Consider the following 24,708-nt stretch of genomic DNA (forward strand, 5'->3'; position numbering starts at 1 on the left):
AAAACGTAAACAAATTATCGTAAATTATCAAGAAAATAAAACGATTTCAACAAAATTATAATTCAAAACCAATTATTAAAACAATAGAAAATAATAATAATTAGTACGTAGCAAAAATTCCTTAAAAATTCTTTTTTAGATTATCTTGAGTTAATAAAACATTGGAAACCAAGGGAAGGTAGGGGCATGCATTGAACTGTAAATTACACAAGTACCCAAAGTTTTGAAACCACGTTACCTTATTCGTTGACAAAAATTTTTCGACAAATTAGTCTGTTAACTGTTTGATCATCAAGGGCAATAAATCTATTGTTAACAGGAATAAGGAATAATTTATTATATAACAAATCGGGTTTTCGTAAATTACTACAAAAACAACCTCAAAATTTTCTGCCAAAATATCAGCAAAATAGCAGGAAAGAGCCAAGAAGAAATAAGAAGTTTGTTAAAAAAAAGATTTTAGAATGGATATGTGATATCTTTTGTGAGTGCCTGAAATGGCAGACATTAAAAATATCTTACGGATTTCTTAGCTTAGATTTGTGTTTTTTTATTACTTCGTCAAAAAAGTAATTTTTGGTCCAGATGCAACCGAACCTAATTTATTTATATCTCATATTCCTTCTCTCTCTCTCTCTCTCTCTCTCTCTCTCTCTCTCTCTCTCTCTCTCTCTCTCTCTCTCTCTCTCTCTCTCTCTCTCTCTCTCTCTCTCATTCTCTCTCTCTCTCTCTCTCTCTCTCTCTCTCTCTCTCTCTCTCTTCACCCTATCTCTCATTCTCCGATAAAACTTATTTTCTCTGTTACCTCTGAAAACCTCTAAGAGACCTAAATTGTCGGGTCCAACCTTTGATACAAATTATGTCGGAGTCATTTTAGATCATTCGCTCTTGACAGACAAACATTCAAAGTTAGAAAAAAGTTATAAAAAAATTGTCAAATCAGAAATAACAAACTTGTTAAAAATAACAATGATAATTAAAGAAATGAAATTTTTTCAAGTAGAAATAAATAAAAATAATTGTTTCTAACTGAAGTGAAATATAGACTAGAAGAACTATGTCGGGTTGGCAGGTAGTGTAGTTTTTATTTTCTTATCCTTGGACAATAAAAATGCAGAGAGAGAGGTGACAATGTGCATTTTATTACACTAGTTCCCAAAGTTTTTAATAACGTTTTTTTATTCGTTGGCTTAACAACCTTGGGGACTTTTAGTGAATTATAATTGGTTTATCAATAAGTTGAGTGTCCAAACGTTTCAACCACTAATTGTAATTTACAGAAGTGTTAACTTTGTGTACCATCTTTAGGGGTGTACATCAATTTATTGGCTATTGTCTTATCCCTTTAGATCCCTGACTTTTTGGTTACAAACCTCGCTATAACATGCAAAAGAATGCCTACAAATAATCTATAACAGACAGATACTTAGTTATCTTGCAGCGTATGTAGATGCCCGAAAAAGAAATATATAGCCAACCGCTCGAAGTTAGTTTTTTTCATTTTTGCCTTGATGTACAAACATATGTTTTTATTCAGCCGTTTAACAGATTTTAAAAGTTCTTTTTTTGAAATTCGAATTCGGTGTTTTACAGTTTTTTTTATTAAATATTGAATCCTTTTTACCAGGGATCGGAAGCCGCGTGTAAGCCTCACTGAAATCGTCATTTTATCACTATAAAATTTAGCTGGATGTATAAAACTGCTCTTTGGCAGACAATCCTTCTTTCTGAAATTTATTTTTCTGCTCACAAGCAGGTTTAAAACTGAGGCTCATGCGCGGCTGAGGCGCGGCTTCCGAACCCTGCTTTTCACTCTTTGAACTTTAGAGCAATATGATGTATTTATAAAACCATTTTAAAATATTTTTAAATTTAAATGATAAAATCTTTAAGATTCTAATTTAATTTGACCACAAGAATTTAAAATTTGTATCACAATCTTATCCTATTTATTAAATTTCTAGAAATTGTATAAATTTCAATCTTAAAAATATAGGAAATATGGATTTTTCTTAGAAATATTTAGGAAATCTATATTTTATTATAATTCTAAATAAATAATCTTAAAAATCATGGAATGAATTGGCGGGTATAAATTACACGGGTACCCAAAGTTTTAAGATATAATTCATTACACATCTTCAAAATTTAAAGTAAATCGGAGCAAAATAGTTTTATTAATATCCATACGCCAATTGACTATATATTGATGTAAAACTTAACTATGATCAACAAAATCACCCTTTATTGGTGGAAAAGTTAAGATACTGTTACTTTGTACAGACCAATCACAATTAGACCCATAAAATTCCAATCCAACCACTGCACCGGCAAAATAGTTCCTAAACTTTTTGGGGTCATTATAATTTCTAGTCCAATGTCCTCTCGCTCCCTGGAAATAAGCAAATATTAATTTGAGAAAGGTAAATAAAATATTTGATTGAAAATATTTTGCTATTCCCTACAGCTGTATCAAATCAGGCCTACAAGTTATCTAAAGGGATAAGACAATGACCGATAAACTGATGTACATCACCAATGACGATACACAAAATTACACCTTCTGTAAAATACAATTAGTAGTTGAAACGTTTGGACACCTAAGTTAATGAACCAACCAATCAAAATTCAATGCCAATGAAAAAGAAAGTGTTTTTATAAAACTTTAAGGACTAGTGTAATAAACAGCCCAATGTCCTCTCCCTCCCTGTTGCCCACCCTTGCCCGCAAAACAAACAAATAATTTAATTTCAGCTTTACATAATTTTGAAATAAAATAGTGATTTTGCCTCTAGACTTTATTAAGCAAATAATAAGTTTTGGTTGTAATGGGGGGGGGGGGGTTACTATCATTTCCAATAAAGCTTCCATGTAGATTTTGAATGCAAAAATAGAATTGTGAAATATACCTTAATAATACTTTTCCTTAAAGTACACATTGACCATTGAAACCCATAACTTATTTTCCAAATAAATTGAAATTTTTTTTCTATCCCTAACCCTTGCAGGGCTACCCAGTACCCACTATAACCTAACCTAACCTGAAATAAAGTAATAGACAACAAAGAAACTTATATTCCTCTTTTATTATCAATTGTAGAGTTTTCTGTGCTCGATTGATAACTTTGTGAGAGGGAAACCGCCCAAAAACTGTATTAATGTAAATGTTTTTTATTTTAGATTGTATATGGAGGGATGCTGACTGTAGCTATCACAATGAATCTTATTGTTATCTGGATTATTATATGTAAGTACCTTTTTAAAATAAAAATTCATTTAAATTTGAATGAATGTTCATAATGGATTTAATTACTTTTTAAACCCGGGGATCTTAAAGGATTAGACAATTGACGATGAATAGATGTAAATCCCTCATAATGATATACTGAAATTGTTAAAATGTAAAAAGATTCAATAAGCCATCCAAGTTGTTATCAAAAGTTTATTAAAAAGTTAGAATAATTGAATAAAAACGAAGTAGCGGGTTTCGTCGAAATTAAACAGTAGTTTATTTCCTAACCATGCGGGGCAATCATTAACATTTACTTAACCAAACCTAAAATATCCTATCGAAAGCTCCTGAGAAAATAAAACGATAACCTCTACTTTGTTTCCTTTTCATGATCCAGACGTTTTTATAATAATAAAAGATAATACATGATCTAGTAGCAAAATGTAATAAGGTACTATTTATTTTAACTATAAGACTGAAAAAAACACGTAACTGGAAAAAGTGTCTCAAAAATCAGCCATGGGACGTCATAAAAATTACCCATCAGTTTTTTTAGGGTTTTTCTTCTCCTCTCACCTCCCTCATTTTTATGACGTCTCGTGGCTGATTTTTGAGACACTTTGTCCAGTTACAAAAAAACACTTCCCCATTAATTGTAGTTGAAATATATAAATTAATGCATGTTAAATGCTTTTCTAAAGTTAAACTGACATAAATTAAGTAGAGGTGAAAAGTCTTTTGCATTTATAGTAACCCGTAGGGAAGGAGTCTCGCGGGCTTAGAGCCGTTAAATACAAATATAATTATTTTATAGTAACAGGATGTCTGTCTATCTATACCAAACTATCTCGCTAACCGCTGAAACGCTTCTTCCCCCAGGAAGACTTAACAAGAAATATTTTCGGGGAGGATTCATTCACCCTAGTCCAAAATTTACAACCCTCAACATTGTTTTCTACAGAAGCCTCTAGAGGCATCTTGCACCAATGAATATAGAATATGTGGATATTGTGAGAGATTTTCGCATACCTTAATAAATTGTTTTTTCCTAGCTGGCTAATATAACAATGCCCTCTACCCCCCTCCCCTCCCCTAATTACTTTACAATGGAGGAACGTATTGGCCAATATCTAAGAACTAAATTAGCAACCTAAATTTACGACAAAAATTCCTGAGGCACAATATCTAAGTATCATATATCCATTAGTGCAACGTATTATCATTCATATATACATACATACATGCAGTGAGAGGGGGGACAATGAGGTGTTTATTATTCTAGTCCCCAAAGTTTTAAAATAATGTTTATTCGTTGGCTTCAAAACTTTGGGGACTTTGGTGAATTTTGTTTAGTTTTTTCATTGAGTTGAGTGTTCAGACGTTTCAACCACTAATTGTAATCTCTAGAAGGTATAATTTTGAGTATCATCATTGGGTATGTACATCAATTTATAGGCCATTGTCTTATCCATTTAGATCCCTGACATACACTCATCATGAATAGAAAATGCAAAAAATGTCATTTTTTCTTTGCAATGTGTCATACATTCAACAAAAAACATTGATATTTACACAAATTTTATTGCTTTGTTCTTTGAGAAGCGAAGCTTTACTAAATTTGGGTGTTACCGTCCGTCTGTCAGACCGTAATAATAGCTTTGATTGTGATTTTTAGAATGGTACTATCATTTTAAAACTTAATTTTGATATTGATATTGCATTGTATAAATGTTTGTCTAAACTGATAAAACTGAAATAATTAATCATAAAAGTTTAGCATAACAAACTTTTAAAAAGTTTTTTTCATATACAAAAATTGGCAAAATTTCGTTTTATGCTTCTCTTCCCCCTTTCCGTGTAGTACATAATCCTTTTATATAATTTTGTCTGTTGCTTAAGATTTCGATAACTGCAGAAACGATTGAGTACTTCATCTTAGGGGAGCTTCCCTTATGCCCCGGGATGGTTTTAGGCTATTTAATTTCTAAGATACCAGTCGCACAGCCGCTAGTTTAGGTTTTTTTTAAAAGACAGTTTAAAAATCTCCAGCATTTCTCAAATTAAAAATTTCTTTCAGTAATGAATCGTCAAGTGTCAAATTGTCTGTACCCCTTGATTTTACACGTATTTAGAGAAGGGGGGGGGGGGCTTGTGGTACGTTTTCAATTCGCATAATATGAGACTGTACCATAGAAACTTTTGATTTATCACTAAATACTCAGTTTATTGCACTTTACTTGTAGATTATTATTTAGGCCCCTTTAAACTTTATCATAACTAGATTTTTTATATTTTCTATAATTAGGCTCGTTTGTACGTTCGTCCGTAACGGTTAGATTGTTATTATTATGTTCGAATAGTCTTATCAATTTTAAAACTTAATACGATGATTCCTGTAACATCAAAGTAGAATTGATCCAGCGTATCAACACTAGCAATCATCAAATTCTTTCATTGGCCGATTAAAAAAAAAACATTTTTAAGGCTTATTGTAAAAATATGTATTGTATCAAAACCATAGAGTTGTCCAAATCAGTTCAGTGGTTACTGATATCTTAATCTTCAGACAGACAGACGGACAGATCGTTCTACCTTGTATTATAGAAGATTGGCAAATAGCTACTTTACCTATGGACGATATTGTACTTGTTTTACTTTATTTCCATTTAAAATCCACGAGATTAAAAAGTTTAATTTGATAGGTTCTCAACAACTTTTGCTTTTAAAGTAATTAGTCCAGGGACAAGACAATGGCCGATAAATTAATGCATATCCCCAATGACAATGTACAAAATTAACCCCTTTGTGTAGATAACAATTAGTGCTTGAAACGTTTGGACACTCAAATTAAAGCACAAACAAATCAAAATTCAATAAAAGTCACCAAAGTTGTTAAACCAACGAATAAGATAAAAGTGTTATAAAACTTTGGAGTGTAATAAACAGTCCCAAGTCCCCTTCCTCCCTGAATTAGTCAAAAGATTAATAAGGAGAGGAGCTACTCTTTGATTTGAAATGTCTAAAACATTGGGGGAAACTTGATTTTCACAGTTCCTATTCAAGATAAACGGCTGAATTTTTTGTGCAGATTCCCTATACCTATGGACATCCATTATGTAATTTAAGTTGTCCGTCGGTTTGCAGTTAATGCTAAAATTGGCCTATAATTATGTAATTTTATAGGGCTTCTAGATTTTCTTTTTTCTAAATTTTCCTTCCACTAAACATCTGCTCTCTAACTCATTTTGTCGGTTTGTCCATCCTTGTATTTTTGTACATTAATACTTCTTGACGTTTTCATCCTTGTTTAGATTATAATTTTCTTATTAAAATACACAGCCTTATTAACATTTTTAAGTTTATATATATTGTTTTTTTGTTGTTTTGTTTTGTGAAATATAAATTTAAGTAGCGCAGCAACTCTATTTCTCTAATTTTACATTTAGCAGCATTATGTCACTAACTTTTGTTTAAAACGAAGCTTTTCTTTAATTAGGGTCTGTCCATAACGTCTAAAAGTTAATTTAGGCATGTTAGAATTATCATAATGATTCCTGTAACAAAAAGGTACAAATTAGAAAGCGTAGCAACTGTATAATCATTACATTTGAAACATGTTAATTTTCTGAACGTTCTAGTCTAATTATCCAATTCATCTGATTTTTTTTATAATGATTCTTATGACAACAAGGTTATTAAGTACTAACAATCTACAAGTGTTAATGTTCCTTTTTTCCCTACCCACCTAATTTATAGCTTTGCTTTTATTTAAATATTTTTTTATATTTGTGAGGAAAATCCTTAATGAAACATTTTTTTCTCGTTTTATTATTTAGTTACATAACTATTCTGAAATTGGGCCCCCACAAATGAATTAATTAAAATGTTCATTTCTGCCATTTTTTGCAAAAAAAATACATTTAATTAAGAATTATCAGGGACCTCAAGGGATAAGACAATAGACATCCCTATTGATAATAAAAAAATTACCCCCTCTGCTGATGACAATCATTGGTTAAAAAGGTTTACCTTTACTTTACTTTACTTTAAAACCAATGGAAACCAATAAAAGTACCCAAAGTTTTTTTAGCCAACAATTAAGATAACGTGGTAATAAAACTTTGAATACCAATGAAATTTACGTCAAAATGTCCCCTCCCTCCCTGTAAATTATAAAGTTGATTAACATTTGCAATTAAAATGTTTTTCTCTATTATTTCCTGTATTAAATTTATAAGCGCAATGTATTATTTTTATTTAAGCTCTCGTAAACAATTTATTTACTATAGATTCTAGTTTGAAAACAGCCATAAAAGAAAAGTTCTGAAATCAAACGGTAAAACAAACGAATATGAACACTTGTAAGTTGTCATAACTTGATAAACAGACTAGTAATTTAAAGATATAAAAAAATCAGAGAAGTTTGTTGTCAAAAGATAAAAAGTTTTATATGGGCATACGGACTTTATGGTAACGTTTATAGAGTTCTAAATCGTACCTTAATGTTACAGGAATCATCATCCAAAGTTTGAAATTGATAGAACAATTCTAAAATGTTTAACTTGACAAAAAGAGGTAATCTTTACTTAAGTACGTACGTAATGATCCTAATTATATAAAAGCTTCGCTTTAAAAATGTTAATGTTAGTACTTTGTACCTTTGTACCTTTCTGAAAACTTTAACTTTTAAGATACAAAAACAGGTGAAAAAATAAAAATTCCAAATTCATTGAGAAATGGAATTTTTGTGGCTGACGTTATTTTTTTAAAATAAAAATTCCGAATTCATTGAGAATTTGAATTTTTGTGGCTGACGTTATTTTTCATTTTTCTCATTTCCGCTATTTACATTTTTTGTCCCCTTGACAGTTGAATTTCTTTATTAATTTAACGAATTTTCATTTTTCAGAAGAAAAAAGTAGGAACTTTTTCTGCATTGAATATTTTAAAGAAATTCAAGGTTTATGATTATGGCCCCCAATACGATTAATTTCAGCTGGATTAAAACCTGTTCTAAACCATAAAGATTTAAAATTTAATACAAGATACTTGATACGGACATATGAATATAGAATCGTTACGCTTTCTGTATTGTACCCACCCGTTACAGGAATCATCACGTCAAGTTTAAAATCTATAGGACAATTCAAGCATGCTGAGATAATCTATAAGAGCTATCCGTTATGTAAGGTCAGATGTACATAAGGTCATACATCTGATTTGGATCATAGAAAAGCTTCTTTAAAAAAAAAAATTTTTACAACAACAAAAGACGAAAAAGAAAATAGAAAGAAAATTGAAAAAAATAGGATTGAAAAAAACACAATTTATCTTCATTTTCTAATACACTCTTTCTTTACAATGGGCTCTAGGTGCTTTCCACAAAATTGCCTGTCGAGCACTAAACACCCCCACCGCTTTTTTTTTGAGTTATTTGAAATAAGGGTGGGAATGGCGGTATTTTTTTATGCATATTTCTGCGGGGGACAAGGCGGGTTGATTTCCAACTTTTTTGGAATTTCACATTTTTTCACATTGGCAAGGGTTACTGGGCCAATATAAAACCCTGTGAAACAGGTTTTTTAATCCAAAAACAACGGGCGCGCGGGGGGGAATGTTGCATATCAAAATGACCGCATTGAAATGCTGATTACGAATCTGAAAACCGTTTTGAAAAATATTGCTCCTAGTTCGAATAAGAGCTCATTAAGTACCTAAAAACAGCTGATTTAGTCAAAATTGTTCATTTTGGTAGGTTATTTGAAAATCATTTCAGACTGAATCAATATTTTTCAAAACGGTTTTCAGATACCTATGTAATCAGCATTTCAATGCGGTCATTTTGATATGCAACATGCCTGTGTTTGAAGGAATTTCAATTTTTGGTTTTATAAGAGGGTGGGGACTTTTTATTCCCCCCCGCGCGCCCGTTGTATTTTGTAAATTTTGTATTTAAATGCAGGGAGGAAGGAGTCATTGGGCTGTTAATTACACTAGTCCCCAAAGTTTTACAATAAATTCATAGTCGTTGAATTTACAACTTTGTTAAATATTAATTGCTAGTTCATTAAGTTAAGTGTCCAATCATTTCAATAACTAATTGTAATCTCCAGAAAGGGTAACTTTTTTTGTATCATGATTGGGTAAATACATCAATTTGTATGCCAGTGTCTTATCCCTAAATAGAATGAGATAAATATTTAATTTCAGTTTTATGTTATTGTATATTGTTAAATTTTAATAAAATATCATGTGTTGCAAAAAACATCAAAACTTACACAACTAAAAAGTACTTAAAATGCAATAAAATCGATCTCTAAACATTATTTTCATTTCGTCAAATTCAATAGAATTTAATATAAAGTCGCAGAGCCTTGGTGGAAAAAGACTTATGAAATGATTAATCCTATGAATCCTACGATTAATATGCAACAATGTTGTAACTGAAGTATTTCTATGATCAAGTCTTGAATTAAAAGTTTTCCATATTAAGAACTACAAAAAGGATTTTTTCAAGATCTTGCTGACCTAGTGACCGAAGAATAAGGTATAGCCAACAAGCGAAATAAATTTAAAATAATAATTGGGGGGCAGATAAAAAGGTTGTCAATTCAACTATGTGTTGCCGGATTTAATCTTATAAGCATGGAAACAGCGTAAAGTGCCTCCAAAAAAATGACGTCATAAAATAAAATGACCAATGATAGGACAGTAAGCATTGTAATAGACCAATGGTAAATTTATTCTGACGTCATTTTTTGGGGGGGAGGGGGCACTTTATGCATATGCATGCTACGACAAATGATCTGTAAAACGGACAGACAAATGCTAAAGACTTTTATAGTAGCTTCGCTCCTAAACCAAGAAAACTAACATCTAACGTACATAAGTGGTAAGGCGGGTGAGTCATGTTAATAAGCTTTTAACCTAATCTAATAAACATTCTGCATATTATCATAATGTACTCATAGAGGGGACATTGGGCTGTATATTACACTAGTCCCCAAAGTTTTATAATAATGTTTTCTTATTCGTATAGACATTTCATTGGTCATTTGTATTGTATGACATCATTTTTTATAGGCACTATAAGCTGATTTGTCAAATCCTAAAATAGATGTAGAAAATGACTTTTTAATTGATCAAATACCCCTAAAATACAGATCTCAATGTCAGATTAAAGAATTTTGAAGAAAATAATTTGTATTGTATTGGTCTATCCCTGTTTATCTGTGAGTAGGACCACGTGTACTTCATCGTGGCATAGACCTTATTTGTATATTTTTACCTAATTAATTATGAATATCTTTATTCAAATATTTCTATCTATCTATCTATCTATCTATCTATCTATCTATCTATCTATCTATCTATCTATCTATCTATCTATCTATCTATCTATCTATCTATCTATCTATCTATCTATCTATCTATCTATCTATCTATCTATCTATCTATCTATCTATCTATCTATCTATCTATCTATCTATCTATCTATCTATCTATCTATCTATCTATCTATCTATCTATCTATCTATCTAACTATCTATCTATCTATCTATCTATCTATTACAAATAAACTTTTGTTTTTCATTCTATGTGGACTATATCTATCTTTCTATCTATCTAGGTCATGCTAGTATGAGGAATGTAGCCAACTATTTCCTGGCTCACCTGGCTCTGTCAGATCTGGCTATGTATCTATCAAACTATCTATCTATCTAGGTCATGCTAGTATGAGGAACGTAGCCAACTATTTCTTGGCTCACCTGGCTCTGTCAGATCTGGCTATGTATCTATCGATCTATCTATCTATCTAGGTCATGCTAGTATGAGGAATGTAGCCAACTGATTCCTGGCTTACCTGGCTCTGTCAGATCTGGCTATGTATCTATTAATCTATCTATCTATCTATCTATCTATCTAGGTCATGCTAGTATGAGGAATGTAGCCAACTATTTCCTGGCTTACCTGGCTCTGTCAGATCTGGTTATGTATCTATCTATCTATCTACCTAGGTCATGCTAGTATGAGGAATGTAGCCAACTATTTCCTGGCTCACCTGGCTCTGTCAGATCTGGCTATGTATCTATCTACCTAGGTCATGCTAGTATGAGGAATGTAGCCAACTATTTCCTGGCTCACCTGGCTCTGTCAGATCTGGCTATGTATCTATCTATCTATCTACCTAGGTCATGCTAGTATGAGGAATGTAGTAAACTATTTCCTGGCTTACCAGGCTCTGTCAGATCTGGCTATGTATCTATCTATCTAGGTCATGCTAGTATGAGGAATGTAGCCAACTATTTCCTGGCTCACCTGGCTCTGTCAGATCTGGCTATGTGTGTGTTCAACTGTGCCTTCAATCTGGATTATATGATTTACAAGTAAATATCCCAACATATAATAAAAAGTAGTAAGGTTTTGTCTGAGATTTCTTTAACTGATGAAACGATTAGGTTCTCAATTTTAGGGAAGCTTTACATTGGACACGGGATTTTTTTGAACAAGTTTAATTTTAGTCCCAAGCTTTACGGTGGTTTAAGGCTATTTTGTTGCCCATTTCTGACCTCTTTTAAAACAGATCCTAAAAGCTACTTCTTTTCTTATATAAAAATAACAGAATGTCTGTCTGTCCGTCTATATGAGTGTGTCTTTAGCTTAAGACCGACATAAGGGTCTCCTTAACAATTAAGCTTCTTGGGAAAAAAAGAAGCCTTAATGTAAAGAAGAACCATATCGGTTTTGCTGTTAGAAAGATCCTACGCCACAAAAGGCACACACACAGACACACAAATATCCTGTCATTTTAATAAAAGTATATATTGTAGCTTTGTGCCAAGTCAAAATTAAATATATTAAAAGTTTTCAATGCCATTTTCCTTCTGATACTTTACTTTAACCAGAGAGGGAGGGACTTTAGGCAAACTTAAAAGGTTATTGTTTCAACAAATAACTTTGACATCTGGTCAAGGGTATGTGGGTAAATTAATCTATACTTTAGTTCCCTAAATGAGCCTGCATTTTCAGAGGTCAAAATTGCAGTTAATTAGAAAATGCATTTTTTTCAGAAATTGGAAGTTTGGATATGGTTATTGCATGGTTAACAATTTTATGTCATTATATACGGTTGCAGCCTCAGTTTTCAGTCTTCTAGCTTTAACTTTAGAAAGGTAATTTCAAAGATAGATAGATGGATGGACAGATAGATAAATAGACGGATAGACAGATGGACAGATAGATGGATGAACAATCATCACTGTACATAGTTGCAGTCTCAGTTTTCAGCCTTCTAGCTTTAACTTTAGAAAGGTAATTTCATGGATAGATAGATGGATGGACAGATAGATGGATGGACAGATAGATGGATGGACAGATAGATGGATGGACAGATAGATGGATGGACAGATAGATGGATGGACAGATATATGGATGTATAGATAGATTGATGAAGAACACAGTAATAGTGTCTGACTGATTATGACGTAACAAAAAAAATTAGCCAATGAGAGGCCACTATAAATTTTACCATTGGTCAATAACGGCCTCTCATTGGCTAATTTTTTTTGTTACGTCATAATCAGTCAGACACTATTACTGTGTTCATTGATGAACATATAAATGGATAGACAGATAGATTTATAGATAGACTATTAGATTAAATCGTAGATTAATCTATTTGTTATAGCTTTCTAACATCAATAAGAAATAGACAAAAAAATGTTTTTAATTAATTAATTTAAGATTAATTGATTTTTTTAGTTTTTATTACGTTAGTGCTTTAAAGATACACTTTATTTTTTAATCATTTTGGTCAAAATTAATGAATTTGAAGTTTATTGAGTGAAAACATTTTTGGACCAATAACTTTTAGAACGCTAAAACAATTAGACTTTGCCACTACCTAATATGATATAATATCTCTGTCCATCCATCCATTTATTCATCCATTATCTTTTTAAAGTTGGATATCCAAACTGTTACTTTATATTAGTTTTTATAATCATTTCTATTTTGGCAGGTATTATGTTGTTATGATGCCGCTGCGGCCGAAGCCCCGCCGTGTACACGCACTGGGCGGGATCATCCTTGTCATCTGTCTGTCCTCCCTCCTCTGCTTACCCACCATTCTATATACTAAGATTGGTAGCACCAGGTTAGTAACTATCTATCTATCTATCCATCTATCTGTCTGTCTGTCTGTCTATCTGTCTGTCCTCCCTCCTCTGCTTACCCACCATTCTATATACTAAGATTGGTAGCACCAGGTTAGTAACTATCTATCTATCTATATCTATCTGTCTGTCTGTCTGTCTATCTGTCTGTCCTCCCTCCTCTGCTTACCCACCATTCTATATACTAAGATTGGTAGCACCAGGTTAGTAACTATCTATCTATCTGTCTATCTGTCTATCTGTCTATCTGTCTATCTGTCTATCTGTCTATCTGTCTATCTGTCTATCTATCTATCTATCTGTCTATCTATCTATCTGTCTGTCTGTCTCTCTGTCTGTCTGCCTGTCCTCCCTTCTGTGCTTGCCCACCATTCTATATACTAAGATTGGTAGCACCAGGTTAGTAGCTATCTATCTATATATCTATCTATCTATCTATCTATCTATCTATCTGTCTGTCTGTCTGTCTGTCTGTCTGTCTGTCTGTCTATCTGTCTGTCTGTCTGTCTGTCTGTCTGTCTGTCTGTCTGTCTGTCTGTCTGTCTGTCTGTCTGTCTGTCTGTCTGTCTGTCTGTCTGTCTGTCTGTCTGTCTGTCTGTCTGTCTGTCTGTCTATCTGTCTGTCCTCCCTCCTGTGCTTACCCACCATTCTATATACTAAGATTGGTAGCACCAGGTTAGTAACTATCTATCTATCTGTCTGTCTGTCTGTCTGTCTGTCTGTCTGTCTGTTTGTCTGTCTATTTCTGATGGCTTCCAAACCGATCAAAATCCGCTGGATTAGAATCGGTTCTCAGCCATATTGAAAAATCATGTATAACATCGAATTACAATTTTCCACCAATATTAGAAGAAAAAAATCATAAAATACAGCCCCTCGAGGCTAACAAAACTGGTTAGCTATTAAGATCTGTATCTCTATATAAAAATCTGCTCTTTAACTCACTTTGTCCGTTTGTTTATCCTATTTTGTCATACTTCGCTACTTATGTATGTTTTCATCCATATTTTTTTTTCATTTTTCTCATGTGATAAAACTTTTTTTTACAAAACTTTTTCATTTTGTGACTTTCCTTATAAAATATTGAAAAAATATCCTTTTTAATATGAAAAATGAAAAACTTGACAGCTTGAAAAATATTGCAAGAAACATTGGATATAGAATATACGTGGATATATTGACAGGGAAAAATTTGTTGTCAATTCAACTTGCTAATATGGGCACCATTTGTATTTGTATTTCTTGTTACTACTTTTTATAGAAGGCTGCTACAAGTACAAAAATTGGACCATAGTTCAATAGATGAGTTGTCATAATGCTAATGTACTTTGATACCATCTGGGTCATCATCACCACCAGTAAGAGCGTCCTTAAGATCATCATCCCTAAAATTAAGATTTAGATTATCATTTTTTCACCATATTAAAAAAAAAATTTTGTTTTACTTTTTGGGCTAATTATTATCGCTTACAAGTATTTAACTACATCCTGTAAACTCTAGGTTGCAGCTGTCCTCTGAATTGATAGATGTCGAATTTCTTTCTTTGAAATACATTAATTTCTACCCAATATTATGTTTTTGTATAATCAATGCATAAATCCCGTCAAGAATAGACAATTTAATGAGAGAAAAGTAAAAATAAGTATTTTTTCTGTTGATATTATGGTATCTGTGTATATAAGGTAACACCCAAAATTTGCCTTTTTGGTATTTTCCTTGAAATATAAAGATATCTTAAAACTGATTGATTGGGCTTGTAAAGGAATCATTTGAGTATAATTGAAAAAGGTCTGATTTGTGAGTATTTTTGACCAAGTTGTGGCGAAATAATAATGAAACATATAAAAAGGTAACACACTTTAGATTCTTTAGAAGTTTGTTGAAGCCTGGTTCCATCCCTTATTATGTCAGTCTATATGAATATTTAACGCTAATTTCTTTGGTAGTTCATTGGAGCCTGGTTCCACCCCTCACACTGTATGCTTTCTTCTGTGGCCGGATGGTATTCCATTTCAGTCCAAACAAGATTTCTGGTGAGTTTAGAATTGTTACTGGTAACTGGACAATGTATCTTAAAAATCAGCCATATGACGTCATAAAAATGAGTGGTTATCCATCTCTTTTCTTTCCAACTTCCAACTTCAACTCTCATCTCCTTCATTTTTATGACGTCACATGGCTGATTTTTGAGACACTTTGTCCAGTTACTTATTACTGCTTTAAAGACAATGCACACTGCTGCTATGTCAGACTCATGGCATGACTTGGCAAAAAACAGAATAAGAGAAAGGTCCTCAAAGGACGAATTTGTATATACCTTTTACAAACAATATTAATTGGTTTATGAAAGTTTTTTCTCGTATTCATTCGAATCCGGTGGATAGGAACCGGTTCTCGTCCATACGAAAAAACTATGTCTAGCATCGTAATTATATCCAGCTTTCTACGAATATAAAAATGCACAATCAAAAGATTAAAACTAGTTTTTTTAGCCCCGAGGTGCCAAAGGTGTACTTTCTATATCCGCGGAAAGCCGTTTATAATACGATGCGAGAAATAACTATTATAGTTTTTTTCTTGATGAAAAATATTTTTTATTACACTACCTTAATACCTACTGTTAATTTTTTTCTGAGAGCAGAAAAAATAAATTATATATTTAAAAATTCTTCATAATTATTATTTAATTCCCTTAATATGTTTGTCCTTATGATTGCCTTGTAACAAAAAAATTAGAAATAAAAAAATATTATGCATACAAGTTTATCATGTTCTTGTTTACATGTTTTAATCAAAATCTTTTTCTTCACTGGGGGAAATTTATTTTCAGTACCACATTGAAATTGATTAATATCCGATGGATTAAAACTGGTTCTTAGCCATACAGAAAATTTATGTATAGCATCGTATTATATCCATTTTTCTTAAAATATAAAAATTTACAATCAGAATAATAAAACCAGTTTTTTAGACTAAAAAAATGTGTTTTATTCTTATAATTGTACATTTTCATATCCTTGGAAAGGTGTTTATAATACGATTTGATAAGTAATTATTCCTAGTGTCAGTCATATCTATGTACTAGCGGCTACGAACCCCTAGAAGCCTCTAGGGGGACTTAAGGTGGATAAGGGAAAAGTCGCCTCCTCCCATTTTTAATTTGAGTTTTAGAAAGAAAAATCAAAATATTTTTTTTTATAAGGGCATCATTTTTATTGGGATGGTGAGGATACCTTCCCCCAAAATAGTTAAAAACCTTCCCTGGACCTATAAGAAGCTTCACTGTAAAAGAGAACCATATTGGTTCAGTGGTTAGCAAAATCCTTCGCTACAGACAAAAAAAGCTTATTACTTGATGCTGTGAGTATTGGTGCAAAAAATATTACGTAACAAAAAAAATTAGCCAATGAGAGGCCACTATAAATTTTACCATTGGTCAATAACGGCCTCTCATTGGCTAATTTTTTTTGTTACGTCATATTTTTTGCACCAATACTCACAGCATCTTATTACTTTATATAATAGGATAAGATTAAGAATGTGTATTTCCACATGCCTCTATTTAGACAACAGTGTTCTCATAATTAGTTTATCCCATGTATGGATATAAATGGTTTACAAAAACCTTACCAGGGGAATAATTCTTTTTTTTTCTGCAGGGATCTAAAGGGATAAGACAATGGCCGATAAATTTATGATTATACCCAATGATGATAAACAAAATTAACCCTCATGTACATTAAAATTAGTGGATGAAATGTTAGAAAACTAAACCTAATGAAACATTCAATCAAAAATCACGTAAATATCCGAAGTAGTAAACCCAACGAATAACAAAACGTTATTAGAGGACTTTGTGGACTAGTGTAACAAACAGACCAATGTCTTCAGCCTCCTTGATGTCTTGTAGTTTGGTCTTAAAGTGTAACGCTTCTGTTAAATTTTAAGGAGAGAAAGTCTAAGCAAATTAAATGATTTATTAAAAGAGCCAGAAACATGAATAAAAACAGCTGATCTTATATAGGAATGTATCCGCTAGTCTTTGATAAAAACCTAAATATCTTGAATTTAAGATGAATTGAAGTGTGGGTTTAATTCAAGTATTTTCATATTTGTCTTTGAAAATAATTAAGAAATATGTTATTTTTAAGTTTCCTTTAAAATGTATGTTCAAGAAAAGGATGCCCTCTCCCCTTATTGTGAAATAAATCAAAAAATAATTTTCATATAAGTAACTGCATAACGGTTTCAACCTAGATTAGGTTAGGTTTTATAAGGTATATGGTAGTGTGGTATCCGCCTAGGGTAAATGGCAGACACCAGAGTTCGAATAAAGACTACGGCAGTGTGAACAGACGTGGACACCTTACTATAGAGAAGCTACGCTTCTCTAGCATTCACTAGACAAGAATCAACATCTATTTCAGTTGTCACTTTATTGAAGGGTTAAAGGATACTAAAGCTATATACAACAAACAATAACTACATGGATAGGAATAAATGATCATAACATAAAAGCATTATAATACATATACAATAGTCAGTTTGGGCAATCATGATTCCCCATCCCTGGAAAGGGTGGGGGGAATTAAGAATACAGTTAACCATAATATAAATACATATGGATTAGGAATAAAGATGGTTAAAGATAAATCATACAGTAAAACATAGATAATTGCAATGGTTAGGTAGATGGCTATCCCTGTCTGGGGCAGGCAGGATAGCCCATGGAGCAGCACAATAGGTAGATAAGCATAGAGGGGTTGAGTGGTAGGTCTGGGTACTAAAGAGGGAAGGTTTGATGATTACTTGTGACAACAACAGTTTGTGTGGGGGTGATTCTATCAGGTGAGGGCAGGTTTAGATCCTTTATCCTCAGGGTTGAGGTGGTGCTGATAACTTGGTGGGTGAAGGGGAAGGTTCCGGTGCTTAAGATGGGAGAGGGAGGGGTAACACCCCTCCCTCCATTTGCAGGACAACTGAGAGATAAAATCAGTACCGTTATCTGACATCTTTTCAGGTGGCTTCATAATTGTAGAATAACGGGATTTAACTAGGTGCGTGGCATCACTATAATGTCTTGGTTTCTGCATGGTCCAGAGCTGCCGCATACCACAACTCTCCCCTCGGAAGGCTGGAGGGGTTGTCTGCACCGCCAGACTTCCGACAGTGGTTGCGGCCTTCAGTTTGTTGTCCTTGTGGAATGGGTCCGCCAGGGTACCAGTTGCTGGACGGTGGTGGACTCCAGCCCTCCCCAGGTCTAACGGAATCGGCTATATCTGCTGGAGTAGCTGGTCCTGTTGGATCTTCTGGCCGTTGGATGTGTACCTCTGAGGCCACCCTGGCAACCTCCAGGGGTGGCACAGCACATGAGGGGGCTTGGACCAACAGCCGCCTGGTATACACCTCTGCAGGTTTCTCCACTGGGCTGGTGGTCTCCATCGTGTTGGTCACCTTGCTGCTGGCAGGCTGGCTACTGGATGCAGGCGCAGTTTCTTCGCCCTCGGGGCTGGTCAGGTTCATTCGGCTTCCAGGGTCTCTGTCAACGCGGGCAGGTGGTGGTTGCCATACTGTAGGAGCGTTGCCTCCTTCAGGCTCATTCTGGACATTGGCAGGGTGGTGCATGGCAGTCTGACCTGCGGGGTAGGGAAAGGTAACCGTCCACCCTTTATGCCGGAGGCTGTCTTGGATCTGCAAGGGTGGCTCCGCTCTAGTTGGCTGGGAGACAGGCCCATCCACGGACACTGCTGCTAGTGGACTGGATGCACAAGGCTCCGGATTTCCTCCCCTAGCCTGAAGGGGTCCAGGCACATTGTCTCCATCTTGGGTAGACATAATTGTTGGAGATCCTCTACTTCTATGGTTAGGCTCGGCACTTGGCGCATCTAGTTGTGTTACTCCCCAGGCAGCGGTCAAAGCTTCTTCAGTTTGGCTGGTAATGGCTGATACCCTGGCTCCTGGGGCAGATGCAGGGGGCGCAGGCAAGTTTGGCCCAGCCCAAACTTCCTGGTACACCAGTGCAATACAATTACCCTGGCTTGGTTGAGGGAGGTAGACAGCTGGATGCAGTTGAGGGTGAGGGACAGCTGGACTCTCCCTGCTGGCTGGGGGCTCTGGCTGGCTGGGGGTGACGGGTGTCACCACTTCCTCTGGGGCTGCGGGCTCATTCCGGGGTCCAGGTATCTCGGTGGCGGCGACGGTTGTCGCCCCAGGCACCAGTGTGGGGGCGCTGGATAGCACCCCCCAGTCTCCACAGGGGTCCAGGTCTCTCGGTGGCGGCGACGGTTGTCGCCCCAGGCACCAGCGTGGGGCGCTGGATAGCACCCCCCAGTCTTCACAGGTGGCGGCGACGGTTGTCGCCCCAGACATCAGCTTGGTGGTGCAGGGAAGCACCTCTCGTTCCTTCCAGGTGGCGACGCCGGTTGGCGTCCCATACATCGACTCAGACTCGCTGGCTAGCGCCTCTTGCCTCTTGCTGGGGGTGACAGGGGTTACGGACACCGGTCCCCTGTGGTTGCGGCTGAGGTCCAGGCCAACCCGGTTGGGTTCAGCCGCTCCTCCCAGCACGTTGATCCTGGCCACCATGGTCCCAATCTGAGACACAGACTCCTGGGTAGCCGCGGCCCCAGCGGCGGCAGCTAGTTGGGGTGACGGCTGGGCATCTCCCTCCAGGTGGACCTGGGTGGCAGACTGGTTGCATGCAGGTTGTTGGGCGGCCTGGTGTTTCTTCATTGCCCGGTCCCAACCGGTTCTACACTTGGCGGCTGTGTGGCCGTTGAAGCGGCAGCGCCCCTTCGTCCAGCTGGGTCCCATCAGGCCGGCTTCCCCAGGGTGTATCAACCTGCCAGGTCTCTCCTCCTCCAGTTGGGGCACCAGCTGACAAACAGGGCCTCCCCTACTAGGGGTCAGGCGGTGCTGGGCTGCTTGTGGTGGCTCCTTGGTTACATTCAGCCTCCTCCCCATACACACAGGTTCCTTCCATCCAACAGCGGCTCTCCTCCCCTGGGTGGCGAGGCCAGCCTCGGCCTTAGCTTCTGCGGGTGCTTCTCCACATGAGGGATCCTGCCTCTGGGTATGCCAGGTGGTTGGTAGCAAAGGCTGTTGATGGTGCCAGTCGGAAAGGGGGCTATGATCTCTGGGGGGTACCTGTGGCCAGTGGGTGGACAGGTACCCACAGGTGGACCAGCAAGGCCCAGAAGATGCCATACTGATGGTAGCCTGAACTGTATTCCGGACTGTCAGCAGACTGTTGGTAGCCACCTGAGTTGGGCCAGAGTTGCCAGCTGGTATTGCGTCCCTGCCAGGCTCCGTCAGCTGCTGGTGGGGAGCCCCTGCGGTGGTTCTGGTTTTGGCAAGGGGTGGCCTTCTTATTGACTTCCCTAGTTGGAGCTCTGCATCCTGGTGGGCCTCCATCTTCAGCAGCATGGGGGAACTTGGCTGGGACATGTGCAGTGGTTCAACAGAGTAGCGGCATCTGGTCTTGGAGTGTGGGGGAACAGCCTCACTGCTGCTGGTCAACCCTGCTCCCTCCGTGCTGGGTAAAGTCTTCCACTGCAGCAGGTCACCAGCCCCCACCCTTAGGCCGGTCCCCAGTCGTTCCATGCCTGGGGGCTCCCAGGGAGGCTTGGGTGGCGGCTCCCCCACCCCCAGGTACGCGTTGGGCATCTGGGTGAAGAGCCTATTCCCCTGGGACAGCTCCCCATCCTCCAGATTGGTGAGGCCAGTGCCAGGGAGGACCTTTCCACCCCAGAAACAGGTGGTACTGGCCCTAGGGCTGGGCCCCTTTGAAATCTCAGTTCTGGTAGTAGTGTCCATCTTGGGGCTGGCCACTAAGTCTCTGAAGCTTGTCACCTTCTCATTAGGCTCAGTTGCATCGTTCAACACCCCCAGGAGGACACCTACAGGTTCAGCAATCCCCAGTCCAGTATTGCTATTTCTCGTGTGTTGAGCACCAACTGCACAGGAGCGGTGCAGCGGACATTCAGTCACCCTTCCAGACAAGGGCATCTCAGGGACCAGGGGTCTGTGACCTGGCATGTGTTTGATGTCCACTGTACTCAACACAGTAGGCCAGAGTAATAACAGAAGCAGTATCGTGTATGAAGAAGCAGAGAGTGGTGGGGTACAGATGTTGGTGGTTCTGGTCCAAATGAAGACTTCTGTCCACCACAGTGTCAGCAGCAGGCCTAGGCACACAGTTAATGCCCAATCATGTATGTCTTCTATTTCCGCACGTCAGGCTAGGGGCTGCCAAGTTCTTATCTTGTGGATGTAGGAGCAGAGTAGAGTAGCCGCGCCGCAAGGGGGTTCGAGCCGGCTCACCCCTAATATAAATACTATAGCTGTGTAATTAGGGTGGTAGTCCACGTAGCCGTAGGCTCGGTCCTCCTGGCTCAAGAGTTTCTGTGGCTGGCGCGTCCCCATGATAAGTAGCAGGGGGTTGGTCTGTTGGTGCCAACGTCTTGTTTAACTGTTGAGCCTGAGTTGTTCTCCTTTCCAGTATAGCTCTTGATTTCTGTGATAACCAGCGGATCTTAGCTTAAAGGTAAAAGGAATATGTTAGGGATCCACAGATGTCTCTAGGAGCGTATCCGCTGGTAGATATATGGATAGGTAGGCTAACTATATATATATATATAGGGCTACACTCCCATATATATATATACGTGTATAAGAATATCCCCAGAGCTAGCTAGCTTTCCTCCTTGCTCCAAAGAAAATCACGCTTCCTCTGTATAAAGTTCACAACTATGAGGTCGATGGTCCAGGTACACACCACCACTGCCCAGTGTGGGGCATCAAGTCAGGCTATGTCCACAGGGTGGGCGTACTTTCGTTCAGTTACCATATCAGTTTCCAGTGTTGTATGGTGGGGTTAGTATTCACTTACTTGTACCCATGATACAAAAAAAAAAAAACATTATTTATCACTTGGGTATTGATATATACATATATTTGTTTCACTAACCACTCAGCTTTGAAGTAGGGTTGGCAGGGCTAGGAGATGTTGAGGGTCTGAGCGGGTTTAAAGAACTGGTTTAGTTTTCCTTATCACACTGTAGACAGGGAGGGAGGAGGTTGCAAGTTTTTCTCCTAAAAAAATATCTCTGATGTATGCTATAGAGTGGCCCCTCTCCGGTGTGTGTGTGTGTGTGTGCGTGAAATCTCCTTTCCGTGCAGCGCGCTTACGCACCGTCAATCCGCGCACACAGATAAAACGCGCTCTCACCCCTCAACTCGCTCTCTCATTGGTCCGCTTCGTCCGTTGGATTTATGATATTTTCCGCACTCTGTTGCGCTACCCGTGAATGGCGCTCTGTGTGTTCGATCGCTAGCCCCACACTACAGACGGACTTAGTCTAGTGTGGGTAGGAAGGGGGAAGCGCGTGAGGGGACGGGGGTAACTCCGTCCGTTTCCCCTGTGAGGGAGGAAGGTAACTGTGTGCTGGTATAATAGTGCCTGTTCTTCTTAATCCTAGGCTTATCTATTATATCACCCTGATTGTATTTGCCTTCAATGGAGAGGGGCTCCTCCCTCTCCCTTGGAATAAGGGGTGTATTGTTGTTGTGCTATAGGCTTGAGGTGATTTGATTGTATATCAGGGTCTTTATTATATTACATCTAGCTTCTATTTTTGTCCTTATCACAATTGCATAACAGATTTGTTTACCAACTCTGTTCTATTTTTAGCTGTTATCACAATACACAATAATCCAAGCCTGTTCTATTCTTAGATTTATCACAACACAACAATTTGTTTGCCAAGCTTTGCTCATAAATCTATTGTTTGGCCATAACACCAGGGTGGTAATCCCTGCAATGTAACATAATATCTGTTTTTTCTAGATGGGTGGCTGCGTTGTAGCCTCTCAGGATACTTGGAGTTGACGTAGTTTTTCTCTGTTCTGATGCACTACACTCGTATGTTGGCTCGCAGCTTGCAGCTATGTGGCGTGTTTCAGCCTATCGGCGGCAGGGAATGTCCCGTCCTGCTAGCGCCGCTTGCAGCTATGTGGCGTGTTTCAGCCTATCGGCGGCAGGGAATGTCCCGTCCTGCTAGCGCCGCTTATCCAAATCCAGCTGATGGCGGCAGGGAATGTCCCGTCCTGCTAGCGCCACTGGTTCGGATCCTGCTATCTCTTGCAGTAAAATTGGCCTATTTTCAGCCGTTTACACTTATTTGGCTTGTTTCAGCCGGTCCGCAGGCCTGTTTCAGCCCTTTTGGCGCTCAATTCTCCGTTAGATATCAGCGCTGCTCGCGGTTATTCATCAAATTTCGCTGTCTCGCTTCCACAACTGCCGGATGCAGAGTTAAACTTTGCTGTCCAGGGTGGGTAATTCAGGTTGCTTGCGTCAGTTTTGCCAGATTCACTGCTGGGAGTACCTTAGCCTCAGATGCGCGTCTGCTCTACACTTGTGGTTCGCCGTAATCTCACACAGCTGTCACCAAAGTTGTGGTATCCGCCTAGGGTAAATGGCAGACACCAGAGTTTGAATAAAGACTACGGCAGTGTGAACAGACGTGGACACCTTACTATAGAGAAGCTACGCTTCTCTAGCATTCACTAGACAAGAATCAACATCTATTTCAGTTGTCACTTTATTGAAGGGTTAAAGGATACTAAAGCTATATACAACAAACAATAACTACATGGATAGGAATAAATGATCATAACATAAAAGCATTATAATACATATACAATAGTCAGTTTGGGCAATCATGATTCCCCATCCCTGGAAAGGGTGGGGGGAATTAAGAATACAGTTAACCATAATATAAATACATATGGATTAGGAATAAAGATGGTTAAAGATAAATCATACAGTAAAACATAGATAATTGCAATGGTTAGGTAGATGGCTATCCCTGTCTGGGGCAGGCAGGATAGCCCATGGAGCAGCACAATAGGTAGATAAGCATAGAGGGGTTGAGTGGTAGGTCTGGGTACTAAAGAGGGAAGGTTTGATGATTACTTGTGACAACAACAGTTTGTGTGGGGGTGATTCTATCAGGTGAGGGCAGGTTTAGATCCTTTATCCTCAGGGTTGAGGTGGTGCTGATAACTTGGTGGGTGAAGGGGAAGGTTCCGGTGCTTAAGATGGGAGAGGGAGGGGTAACACCCCTCCCTCCATTTGCAGGACAACTGAGAGATAAAATCAGTACCGTTATCTGACATCTTTTCAGGTGGCTTCATAATTGTAGAATAACGGGATTTAACTAGGTGCGTGGCATCACTATAATGTCTTGGTTTCTGCATGGTCCAGAGCTGCCGCATACCACAGTAGCCTGCCTGAAGGT

The 24,708-nt window shown here is 37.6% G+C and overlaps 1 protein-coding gene across 1 annotated transcript in view; it reads left to right on the plus strand.

The window, feature by feature from the left end:
- The first annotated feature begins 867 nt into the window (after positions 1-867).
- LOC145303982 (tachykinin-like peptides receptor 86C) overlaps positions 868-24,708 on the plus strand; it is a 47,345-nt gene continuing 23,504 nt past the window's right edge. The window contains exons 1-6 of the mRNA XM_080145703.1: positions 868-1,072; positions 3,181-3,247; positions 11,508-11,619; positions 12,304-12,405; positions 13,254-13,388; positions 15,355-15,441. Of these exons, the coding sequence (XP_080001829.1) occupies positions 1,058-1,072; positions 3,181-3,247; positions 11,508-11,619; positions 12,304-12,405; positions 13,254-13,388; positions 15,355-15,441 (518 nt within the window). The 5' untranslated portion in view covers positions 868-1,057. The remainder of the gene's footprint in view (positions 1,073-3,180; positions 3,248-11,507; positions 11,620-12,303; positions 12,406-13,253; positions 13,389-15,354; positions 15,442-24,708) is intronic.

The sequence above is a fragment of the Acartia tonsa genome, chromosome 13 (assembly GCF_053477335.1).
Source record: "Acartia tonsa isolate MP-2025a chromosome 13, ASM5347733v1, whole genome shotgun sequence".
NCBI classification, from domain to species: Eukaryota; Metazoa; Arthropoda; class Copepoda; order Calanoida; family Acartiidae; genus Acartia; species Acartia tonsa.